Source organism: Brachyhypopomus gauderio, chromosome 17, assembly GCF_052324685.1.
Source record: "Brachyhypopomus gauderio isolate BG-103 chromosome 17, BGAUD_0.2, whole genome shotgun sequence".
Lineage (NCBI taxonomy): Eukaryota > Metazoa > Chordata > Actinopteri > Gymnotiformes > Hypopomidae > Brachyhypopomus > Brachyhypopomus gauderio.
In genome coordinates this window covers 17,129,868-17,141,541 of record NC_135227.1, presented here as the reverse complement: position 1 = coordinate 17,141,541, position 11,674 = coordinate 17,129,868, and the positions used below count along the sequence as shown (strand labels likewise).

Below are 11,674 nucleotides of genomic sequence, written 5' to 3'. Positions count from 1 at the left end.
ACAGAATACACGAAGACAAAAAAAATCTAAAAACAGAGTTCATTGCTTTTAAACTGTGACAGCAATCACACAACAGACATAATTTAATGTAATCTATTAAATACCACTTTGTGACCTAATAATCTGATTCCCATATAGACAGGAAAGCTTAAGTTTTTTTTTACATTGTGCTTAAACAGAAATATGATAAAGTTCACAGTTTTTTGCAGCCATTTAGTTAGCTTGAGATTGAAACTTGTTTAGACAGCAAGGGACTGAATATCATAACTAAATATACTTATCAACAAGAGAACACGAGACATTTTGGAATGTTAGAATCGGTCACATACAAATATCTAGTGTCTAATGCTGTGGAACAGACAAGTAAACTACAAGTACAGTGTCAAACATGAATATAGCAGATAAACATAAAACATTGTGTAAGCTTACATATTGATCCCTTTAGAACAATTAACACTGACAGCTTTCAGAAAACATCCCATTATTTGAGATGTTTTCTGAAAGAATGCCATCACAAAACCTTGGTCAATAAAAAAAGCAGTAGGCCTACATATTGTTAGTTCTGACAAATGCTATTTTTCACCATTTACTGGTCAAAGTCCCACCAACATGGAGGATTTGCTACATATGCAAATAAAGGTCATTCTTGGTAACATTGCTTCTAGCTTAATTCTTTGAAATAGCTGAAGCAGTACAAGGTCTGTATTGTTACAGTGTTTTGTCTTCATCTACAGTCCTCAGTGCTTATGAAACAGCAGCTTTAGTGCATTTGAAATCAGCAGAGCAGCCATTCTTGTTGATGTAATTACCAGGCAAAGACCACTGCTACATCTCCTTTTGTTATCATTGTTAATTTTCAAAATGGCTGGTCATTATGATCAGACAATTAACTGTAATAAAATGTATTGTATAATTATTTCAATAATCAAAATACTGTCAGTAGATAATTTGCAGCATCAAGTAAAAACATTAGATATCAAAATATAGCAGTTCAAAACTGTTTTGAAATGAATGATAAAAGAATAAAACTATTCTTTAAAGCTAAAATACTTTCAGTAATTATTGAAAGTGTCCGATAAGGGATGTTTCCCATTTCTAAATCAGAATATAATTATTTCAGCTGATTTGATTCATTTCCCTAATTTTTGTCCTCAAGTGTCTTTTGCGAATTTTAATCATCCACTTAATGCTGAGTTTAGCAAAGTTTGCTGCCTTAAAAAGAGCCATGAAGACGCCACAGAGAATGGCCACACTGTTCCATGGATTTGCTGTGACTATCTGTTGGTGTAAAAGAAGATCAAGTAAATTAAAACAGAGAAGCTCATTATACATTTATGGTAAGCATGAAGAAGAGTTTGTTAGCCTATTTATGTCACATGCAATTTAAAGATAAGGCATTTTGATAATAAACATTATTTAGAACATGGTATACTTTGAGCATTTAGTGTATGCAGAAATTAATATTCACTTACATCTTTGACTTGTTGTATAAATGGATCTTTCCATTGGAATACAACAAAGAATAGCTCGTTTCTTTGCTCTTGTGGAGGCCTTCTGTCATTGTACTTCACGACACTGGACTGTAAAATAACACTGACAGTTTAGATCACTGCCCAGAACGTGTAACATTCTGACTGCTGCTACATGTATGACGACATCCACCTACCTCTTGTCTGAATTCTACAGACTCATTTCCTTTCCCAGATGTCCTGACCAAAGACATCTTGACCCATGTACGAAACCCTCCAGAAAATGTCCACATTGAGTAGTTCCTTTCACAGTCCTTCATAAATGCAGGTTTATCCATGCTGATAAACAGAGGACAATTGTAGTACATTGAGTATTACTGCTATTTTTCTAACCATGCCAAACAAAGTGATTCTGAAATTTACTTATGAACATCTCTTTACCTTTTTGTCATGTCACTGAACTGTGCAAAAAGCATGTAGCTGATTGCACTGAAGTCTTCCTCCGTCTCGTTCTGACTGAACTGGAGGAATACGAGTTCTCTGTTCCGGACATCGGTCGGACCTTCAACCACTAAGGCTCGTTTCTACAGAACATCATTGATTACACAACAAATCGTTCAGAAGCACGCTCGTAAGTCTTCCAAATATCGTCCATTCACTCCTGAACAGTGCATCAGAAAAGCTGGGGTCCATAACTAATAAAAAATATATTATGGATAGGGGAAATAACAGAACATATAAAAACAAAACAAGAAAATGATAACTTACTTGAGTGTGGTTGGAGTAAGGATCATTGTAAATGACTTCCTTTATTACACAGTCACTCTCCTCCATCTGGCCTGCTGATAAACCAGGGGGGATGTGATCATGATAGTGGTGTCGACAGCTTAACAACTGAGCACTCCCTGGGTACAGCGCAATTCCTGATCAGAAAGAAAGACAGAATTCACCCATGCTGCACAACCAAGGAAATGAAGAGCAAAAACCAGGGCCCTTCATATCCAACCCACCTGGAGGAGTGAACTCCTCAACCTCTTTGTATGATACAGACATTACAGGATGATTGAGCTTCTCCATGAAATCAGAAATTGTTTGATAAGCCAAAAAAGCTGCGACCGTAGTTAACAGAAGGTAAATGAGAACGAGGATGACTGTGAAGACATTCTTCAAACAAGCTTTATTGAAGGCAAGTGGCATTGAACCACTGTCCAAAATATCCTCATCTGTAATAAGACCAAACCTGACATTAGAGAAGATTCACCAGACCACATGGCAAAGATTAAACGCAAATGAGTACTGAGCACTAGTTTTACAGGGTGAATTTAGGAGTTTGATTTAGTAGAGCCAGGTCTACCTGGCAAGGTACCACAGCTGGCTTCCTCTAGATCCTGGGCAGCATCTGTATCTGTAGTGTGCTGGTAAGGTGCAGATGCATGCATGCAGTCTTCATCACTGAACTATAATTAAAACAAAACACATCACACGCATTACATCAACCTTACGAGATATTGATTAAGCATATCCTAGTGCCGAGCAAAAGTATGTTTGTCATTGTTCTTAAAATATAGCATGGATGTAATTTTGAGATGTGTGTGTGTGTGTGTGTGTGTGTGTGTGTGTGTGTGTGTGTGTGAATCATTGATCCGTGTCAATCGTTGATATTTAATATTCAAATATTTGTTTTTAACCGTAAAAACTGCAGGGGACCGAGACCGGCTTTTGAAAAAGTGGGGGGCACCCCCCCCAAATTACGTCCGTGAAATATAGAAACGACATTTTATAATTTTCAATAAGATAGAATATTACGCTGAATATATGCCGCAGATATGTTCATATTGTGTTAGTATTGTATTGATCATTGAACATTTATCGAACATTGTCTTAGTCCTGTTTAAGAAGTTCACAATGCTGCCAACACTCTTTCGTTAATACGTTGCTATCACATGACTAGGCAGAACCCAAAAGGCGGCAGTAAATGTAACTGTTAAATGACCACTGTGTGATGACCTATCAAAGACACAGTAATCGGCATATTATAGGCTAATAAACATGCACTTGCAAATACTGCACCAAACACTTGACAGAAGTCTGCCTAGTCAAGTCTAGTCACATTTATCAATGTAGACTATGTCTATGTTCATACCTCCTGATAGCACCGAGGTGCCTCTTTTCGTAGCATTGTGTCAATATTCTGTGCCTTTTTCAGTCAGCTTGTTTAACTTTGCAACATGTATCTCGATATTTTCGTCTGAGGATCCATAGGGTCCAGTTTAAGATGCAGTTAATTTTTATAAAAACGAGTACCGTAAGAAACGGTGGCCTTGAAGACCTACAGCACAGAACTGTCCGTCTACCGCGAGAAGTGACATCACGTCTGCTGGGCTGGGCATTGGGAACTCCTCACCGGCGGACGCGTTTCAGAAGTTATCTAACATAGATATCTGTATTTATCTATGAATATTGTTTCATAAACATTATTTACAAAATATGACTTAGGTTTATATAAATTCATATTCATGCACAGCCTTCTAGTTATCTGTACATCTATATTTTACGATTGAAAATATTAAACGGTGAACGTACGGGGGGGGGTGTGCAACTGCTAATTAACCGCATTATTATTATTCACACATATATGAAAAATCCTAGCAATTACAAATAGGGTTCCTGCCCTACGTACTTGAACTTGAACAACTCACGACAAACATCCCAAAGTCTAGTTTTCTTTTTAAAACTAAAGTGAATTTTCCCACAATCCGTCACGTCATGAACTAGAATTTCAAAATAAAACTGGTGGAAGAAGGAAGTTAAGAGCCTCACAAACTATCGCACTAATTCTTAGACAGCGTGCATCTTTAGCGTTAAACCTAATAGGACAAGAATAGTTTTGTTATTTTTTGGCCACGTTTTAGTCATACAGTAACAGTAATAAACTCACTGGAACATACCTGCGCATTTAACTAGTAACGCTATTTTACGCGGAGACGACGTTTACTGGTTAGCTCTGCAAGCCGACAACACATAAAATGCTCTGTTCGCGATGTATTACATTTTTTTCGCTGATATTGATTTGTACGGCAAATGACACTACACTAAAACTTAAACACGATTCGAAACCCGTGAGATTGTTCACCGACGAAGAGTTGAGAAGATACGATGGAAGTGAGGTATCGCTCAGTAGTAGCAGCTACTTTGACATTCGAGTTGTCTGTGTTTTAATGTTCCACATTGAAGGATTACTGAAGGGTTAATCCTTACTTTTCCCCTCCGTAATTCACAGGATGGTCAGCCCATTTACATGGCGATAAAGGGAGTCGTGTTTGATGTGACGTCGGGGAAAAGTTAGTCGTGCTTGGTTTAAACTTAAGCCAGTTCATCTGCCATGCAACCCAAGGTTTCATTTCGATGGAGTAACGCCACCTAGAGATGTCATTGTTCCAATGTTCACTAAGGCTCCATTGGATATTATTAAGTTTCCTATAAATATAGCTAGCTTAATTTATACACGTTTTAAAAGCTGAATACCTTTCTTTTTATTTTAAGGATTTTATGGGAAGGATGCACCTTATAATGCCCTTGTGGGCAAGGACTCAACAAGAGCTGTGGCCAAAATGTCCCTTGAACCTGAAGATCTCACACATGATACAGTGAGTTGGTGATGGACCCCAAAGCTGTATTCTATTGTAGGTCTCACATATTCGTATGCTAACCATCTCTACCTTTTTGTGTATGTTAGACAGGCCTCTCTGAGAAGGAGCTGGAATCCCTAGAGAGTGTATTTACTGGAACATACAAGTCTAAATATCCCATAGTGGGCTACACCAGTAGACGCATTCTCAATGAAGATGGCAGTCCCAATGAGGGATTCAAACCAGAGGACCAGCCCCATTTTAGCATCAGAGATGAGCTTTGATGTTTATCTAAACAAGAACATTTATCCAAATACAACAGCTGTGGTTAAATATCTCAAAAGGATTCGTTTGTGAAGCTGTCTCTATACTGTCTACACTACTGTTTCTGCCAAAATTATTCTAGTTTTTAACCTATATTCCAATCTCGTCACAAATTTTATTTCTTTATTTTGACTATTTCCAGATGGTAACACACTACATACACAACTTTTTCAGTGATTAAAGGTGGGGATTCTAATAGCTAATTGAAAATAGGCCATGAACTAAATCATATTTATGTAGGGTATTCTGACATCCTTGTTAATGGAGTTTTAAAGGTTATTGATATTCTGTAGTTATGTGCTTGATTTTACTAGTTTGTTTATATACAAAAACTTTTTTGTGATGTATTACATGGATGTGCTTTCAAATGCAGTCCTAAGGGTAAAATATAAGCCAAACATCTCACACTAACCTTTTGTCATTGTTAAAGATGTGAGATAAACATACAGAAATGCTGTTCTGAAATATTCACACCATTTAAATGAAGGTGACACGTTGATGTCACTTCCCTAGCAGCGTGTCAGTCTTTCGCCACTCTGTTTGTCGTCTGGTGGTGTTGGTGTCCCACTCTGGTGGTCTGGCAGCCCACACTCTAGTAAAGTAATGATGCAAACTGTAGAAGGGTTGGTGGGTCTTCCTGATGGGTTTTTCCCTGTGTGAAGGTCAGTCAAAACAGGTCGCCCACCTGTGTTATTTAAAAAAAAAAAAAAGAAGATTTTCAAAATGTTTGACTGATACGTTATCAGTGTTGCATCTGAAGATGCACAGTAAAAACTGAGATTGAATTGCTGTGCACAGTAATTAACAGCCGAGTGTGCATAATTAACAAGTGGTGCATGATTGGGACAATTTTGTAATTATAAATTGAACATATAAACATCACTAAAAGACCCATGTAACTGCAATTCTATATACCTTTATGTAATGTTTAACTGTTTTAGACACACATGTCCAAAATGTCCTGTTTTTCTGGAAACTTTGTGTACTTTTACTACAGTTTTTAATCTATATAGCTATTATATATTATAATATATATTATTCGATCTTTATATATATATCTCTCTCTCTCTAGAGCTCCCCCTTCAAACAGTGTGTAGGTTTTAAAGCATCAAAGATGCTCTGATTAGAAACTCATTTGCATGCAGACTAGTCTGTATTCAGTAGGGTCTATACAGACAGTTGGCCAGCTGTTGTTCAGTTAAGTCAAATCTCATTATCTACCATGGCTAAAACTATGGGGGCTGTTTGTTTTCATGAAATGACAGTTAGTCAGATATGACAAGTTGAATCTCAAAATGATGTTTCTTTGTTTCTTAAAAATTCCCACCATAGCAGTACCATCTAGTGCAATGAATCATTGTAAAAGGCCTTTTACAGTAAGTAAATTATTGTCCATAACAGGCATCTTGTAAATTAGATGGCTTGGGCTTCCCCTGCAAAAACTATGTATGTTTAGAAATGGAAAAATAATATTTTTATGTGCAGTAATGGTGGTTTTGGTGTTTTTCTGATGTTTGAAGTCCTGCCAATTTTCTATAGCAAAATTACAGAATCCTTCTGAATCTTTTAGGTCACTAGAAAAAAAAGATGTCACAGGTTTTTCTAGCTGCTTTAGACTTTGACCTGGTGTTTGTTTCTGATAATATTTACCCTTGAAACAAGCTACGCACTACTGTGCTTAATTTCACCTCACATGGATGGAGGCATTTCACCTGTGTTACCCCCCACGTTTTTTTTCGCACGTTAGGCTGATGAGTACATCACTTTCCTCCCACCAGCAAGTGTGTTGTTGCTCTACATAGGTGCTGGGGGTGGTTGATGTGGGAGTCCGTGATGCTACTTCCTGTCTCCATTGCACATCAGAATTTCCCCTCTGCCCACCCACTTTCATTTGTAGCATGTAATGGGTTGTTCTAGTTTAGTCACTCACAGTCGTGTTCTAGTGGCATGCTGCTTCTGTTTGGGCGGCTGCTTTCACTGAGGAATAACGGACCTGGATGCTTCCCAAAGGTAAGAGAAAATATTTATGTTATGGTGATGAAACCTACACTCTGCATCCGTGGGCTTAAGCTGTGCTGAATCATGAAGTCTAAACTAAAACTAAAATAGTTTTATGCCATATGGATTTTTACACGACCTCTACATCTACACATTTGTATTCTTTACATTTATTTACTGCAGCACATCATTTTTAACCATTCGTTCTCCATTATGGCACACATAAAGAGAATATAATGTACATGTTAATCATTTTCTATATTTTATAATCATTTTATCCACTTGTCTACTGGATGACATGCATTTTCAGATCATGAAGACACAAAGTAATATACTAGTAGTCAAACTCTTATATTTTTATTTATATTGGTGAAAATATTTTTGTCATATTTTATTTTTTTATATTTATAATTCATACTTCATACATTTGTGGCTCAGATTCAATTGCAACAATTTCTGAATGTACCTTTAACATATTAATTTTCATTTTCCAGGTACTTTGTAAGAGAAGAAAGTGTTTTGCAGACCTCACATCTCAGCGCACTTATGAAGGTGTTGAGTGGCCACGTTGTGGTACGTTTTACCTTCAGCCACTAGTTGTCCATGGCTGTTGTCTTCTAATGATATCAGGGAGTTTGAATAGTGCGTGTTTGGTCTGTGCTGTTCTATGTTGGTTCACTGACAAGATAAGAACTAGTCCTCCTCTTTAATTTCAGACAAAATCACAGTTTGAGGACAGGATGGATCTATTCATCATGCCAGCCCCAGCTGTAAGTATTTTCAACTTCATGTCTTATGCATACAGCACTTCATACGGGTCACATGAGGTGAACCAGGTTCAAGAAGGTGATCTACTAATTTGTTAAACACCTTTGTAGATTAGGCAAGGTATCTCTTAAGGCTAAAACTTGCATAACAAAACCCTTAATCATCTGAATCTCAGGCACTTTGATTCATGAAAATTACATCTTACATGGTAAAATATTTGCAAAAATACCTAAGAATACTGAGAATTGAAAAGCCATTTCTCACTGTGATTGAGTTATGCACTTTTAGTGACATGAAAGACCATGTTTGTGTCTGCCAAGCCTGGTATGAGAACATTAGGACCTTTTCGATCTGAATGTATTTTCTTTTTATAGGCTCATCTGATGCTGGGACATCCCCTTCCTCAGGAGACACACGAGGGCAGTTCAGTAAACTCTGCCCATTCTGGTAGGTTATAAAAATCTCTCTCCACTGTTTTAGTTTCCAGACTGTACCAGTGTTGACAATACTCTACATACTTTTGAGGAAAAGATAAGGCTTACTAGGTGAAAACTGTAATTATTTGTAATACCCAACATGCTATCGAGTCCTGCCGTCAATTTGAATTTCTGAAAGTCAAATCTCTGCTATGGATTTATGGATTTATTTTGTGTGACAGACAATATCAACCGAAAGCGTTGGAGGAGCCTTTTTAGCCGAGTGCAAAGAAAAAATATGGATTCTGGATGTGCTGTGCCTTCCCAAAGAAAATCATTATTTGGACAAGCTCTCACTGATATTTGTGGAAAAAATGCTTGTCCTCCAAAACCCATTATGGTACGTTTCATCACAAAGAGCATTCTAGAATCTCTTGGTATTTCATGCAATATGAGATATGTTATGTAGTATTTACCAATGTTTCCTCATCACTGGTCTGTTCTTCAGGACATCCTCTCGGTTTTAAGAAGACGTGGCCCGCACACATTGGGAGTATTCAGGAAGGCAGGAAGTGCCAGGCGTCTTAAGGAGATCAAGGAGGGACTCAACAGTGGGGTAGAAGTGCATCTAAAAGACGAGCCAGTGATTTTGCTTGCTGATCTTCTCAAGGTACTAATTTAGCTAAAGCATGTTTAACAATAAACATCATTGTTTAATACCTCATTGAGATCAAATATGTCTACCATATCCAAATGTGCTCATATCATTCCTCTGTTTGGGTAAATGGCAGGACTTTTTGAGGCACCTTCCAGGTGGTTTACTGGTGGTGGAACAGTACCACACCTGGATGGCAGCAATGGAAAAGGATGATGTGCATGAGAGATGTACTGAGCTTCAAAGGTAGATACACCTGGATGGATGTTGAACAGCATTAATGACATATTTTATACATTACATTATCAGTTTGAGTCTAAATTCAGTTGTTATATATAGTTTATTCTTTCTCTGTCTGCTTTTTCTGCTCCAAGGGTGGTTAATAACCTTCCAGAAGTGAATATTCACCTTTTGAAACATTTGATTGGTATGCTGCATCAAATAAGTGTGAATGCAGCTACAAACAAGATGGATTCCAACAATTTAGCCCTTTGTGTTTCACCCAACTTGCTCCGAACTGACAATATGGAAATGATGAAAAACGTAAGTAGAGTCCTGCCTATTTATGATATAAATATTTTTAATGTTTTTAAACTGTAAAAAATGTTACATAGTATTAAATGCTAAGCAACTCTCTGTGACCACTGTGTTTTATGTGAAGTCTAATGGGTAAAAGTCCATCTTATTGTATGTCACTACACTAATTACAATGTAATTTATAGGTCTCAAACCTGACTCAGTTCCTAATTGACAACTGTTGTGAAATATTTGGTGAGGATTCACTGACACAACTTGGAGACTCAGATGAAGAAGATCTGACTGATAATCAAGGTAGCACACTTTCCTTTGTACTCAAACAGATGGCTTTGCATGGTGAAAAAACACCAGATTTGTTGACCATGTTCTTTGTGGGTCTTTTCAGATTCCTTCCACCATGACTCTGCCTACGACAGTAATGACCCTGATGTAAGCGGAAGCAAAGAGAGTGTCCTAGACATGCGTGCTGTCCATTCTGATCCTGAAGACAAACCTCTGCGTGATGAGAAGACTTCCTGCTCACATGGTGCTGTGGGGAGACAGACTGCCAACCCATTCTTTCGCAGGTGCTCTGAGCCAGCAATCATCTTTACCGAAGGCGTTCGAAACCAGACGCCCCTAACCAGGAGTCAGACAGAGATGAACTTTTATGACCAGCGTTTGACAAAGCAAATCTCCGATGAGTGTGTTTTGTTCGAGTCCGGCAGAAGGTTGCTACCTGCACAGGGGAACATCTGCACGTGGACTTCTGGTCAGCTTCAGCTCCAAGGGACCTCTAAAGCTAACTGCTCCTGCTCGTCCAGTTCCCTGGAGAGCACCGTCTCCAGTGCCTCAGACACCTCCTTCCACACCAGCTCCCCCGTTGTCTTCAGCCAGCGACGGGCCCTCCAGCGCAAACAGTCCTTCCCCGCCCGCCTGATGCCACAGGGGAACTCCCTCACCGAGAGCCCCAAAAAACGCTCCCAGTCGATGAAGGCCACAAACTCTCGGACGAAGGCCAGCTTTGCTCGAGGTGGCACCAGCAAGAGAGCTGAGAAGGTGTTGCGACACAGCCAGACTCTCCCTGAAGTGCTGCCTCTCAGTGGGGCCGCCCTGCAAAAACGCCTGTCTAGCCAAGAAGTGTTCCAGCAGGTGGATAGCAGGGTCCCGAGCAGCCCTCCGTCCTACGAGCAGGCCCTTGAGGACAACGGTCACCCTATGCTCTCGCAACGCCGCTCACTGACTGTGGAGGCTGCCAGGTGTCTGTCAAAGAACACATGTGGTCAGTCTGCACACCCTGCTGAAGGGTCAGCAGATTCTTGCTCCGTGAAAAACTGTAGCGATATTCACTGTTGCGAGAGTGCAGAGAGCACTCATATTTCACCTGAAACTGCGGTCTCACCAGAATCAAGACAGACTGAAGTGTCTACCACCAATCTGGCAACTTGTGGTCAGCAACTGGCGTTGGGCAGCCACTGGAGTGTCAGAGAGTCATATGTGTGACAGATACCATGTCCTTTACATGTATAATCTGTGGCATATTTTACTTCAGATGTGTTTCATTTGGACTCTATGCTTTGTGTAATAAAGCAGATATTAATATAACTTTGAAAGAAAACAGCTTCTATGAGCTTCTGAGAAGCTTATAAGTTTAGAAGTCTGTAAAGTCAATATAAAATTCATATTTGTTGATCTATCGCCCTGTATGAATTGTAAGGTAGCCAGTTTTTTTTGGGTCTATTTTGAAGTTACAACCTTGTGATAACCGTCTTAAAGCTATATCCCACTGTTTGTTCAGTGATCCCGCGTAGCAACAAAACACACAAAGGCACTTTGAAATGACGTCATCACTACAAAAGCAAAATAATGTCAAATTTGAATAAATGATGTCAGAACGCA

General features: G+C 38.8%; 3 protein-coding genes across 3 annotated transcripts; 2 read left to right on the top strand and 1 right to left on the bottom strand.

Moving 5' to 3' along the window:
- Positions 1-3: 3 nt before the first annotated feature.
- On the bottom strand, positions 4-3,970 carry pacc1 (proton activated chloride channel 1). Its single transcript, XM_076977621.1, has 8 exons — positions 3,613-3,970; positions 2,824-2,926; positions 2,480-2,692; positions 2,238-2,392; positions 1,911-2,053; positions 1,667-1,808; positions 1,473-1,580; positions 4-1,278 (listed from the first exon to the last, which is right to left on the bottom strand). Exons 1-8 carry the CDS (start codon positions 3,646-3,648, stop codon positions 1,117-1,119), a joined length of 1,062 nt encoding a protein of 353 aa, XP_076833736.1. The 5' UTR covers positions 3,649-3,970; the 3' UTR covers positions 4-1,116.
- A 280-nt stretch (positions 3,971-4,250) lies between these two features.
- Positions 4,251-6,157, top strand: nenf (neudesin neurotrophic factor). Its single transcript, XM_076977622.1, has 4 exons — positions 4,251-4,636; positions 4,750-4,810; positions 5,013-5,116; positions 5,206-6,157. Exons 1-4 carry the CDS (start codon positions 4,496-4,498, stop codon positions 5,380-5,382), a joined length of 483 nt encoding a protein of 160 aa, XP_076833737.1. The 5' UTR covers positions 4,251-4,495; the 3' UTR covers positions 5,383-6,157.
- A 1,139-nt stretch (positions 6,158-7,296) lies between these two features.
- tagapa (T cell activation RhoGTPase activating protein a) lies at positions 7,297-11,674 on the top strand. The gene is made up of 10 exons (XM_076977619.1): positions 7,297-7,432; positions 7,915-7,993; positions 8,137-8,190; positions 8,563-8,635; positions 8,847-9,004; positions 9,113-9,274; positions 9,396-9,505; positions 9,634-9,802; positions 9,982-10,090; positions 10,182-11,674. The coding sequence occupies exons 2-10, from the start codon at positions 7,967-7,969 to the stop codon at positions 11,276-11,278; spliced, it is 1,959 nt and encodes a 652-aa protein (XP_076833734.1). The 5' UTR covers positions 7,297-7,432; positions 7,915-7,966; the 3' UTR covers positions 11,279-11,674.

Bases quoted from the DNA above. Each gene is read 5' to 3' on its own strand.
- pacc1 (XM_076977621.1), bottom strand. From the start codon at position 3,648: ATGCTACGAAAAGAGGCACCTCGGTGCTATCAGGAG. The intron at 2,927-3,612 runs GTATGAACATAG...TTTTAATTATAG, and splicing joins CACCTCGGTGCTATCAGGAG to TTCAGTGATGAAGACTGCAT. The intron at 1,809-1,910 runs GTAAAGAGATGT...TCTGTTTATCAG, and splicing joins TTCAGTGACATGACAAAAAG to CATGGATAAACCTGCATTTA.
- nenf (XM_076977622.1), top strand. From the start codon at position 4,496: ATGCTCTGTTCGCGATGTATTACATTTTTTTCGCTGATATTGATTTGT. The intron at 4,637-4,749 runs GTATCGCTCAGT...CGTAATTCACAG, and splicing joins GAAGATACGATGGAAGTGAG to GATGGTCAGCCCATTTACAT. The intron at 5,117-5,205 runs GTGAGTTGGTGA...TGTGTATGTTAG, and splicing joins AAGATCTCACACATGATACA to ACAGGCCTCTCTGAGAAGGA.
- tagapa (XM_076977619.1), top strand. From the start codon at position 7,967: ATGAAGGTGTTGAGTGGCCACGTTGTG. The intron at 8,191-8,562 runs GTAAGTATTTTC...TTCTTTTTATAG, and splicing joins TCATCATGCCAGCCCCAGCT to GCTCATCTGATGCTGGGACA. The intron at 8,636-8,846 runs GTAGGTTATAAA...TTTGTGTGACAG, and splicing joins AGTAAACTCTGCCCATTCTG to ACAATATCAACCGAAAGCGT.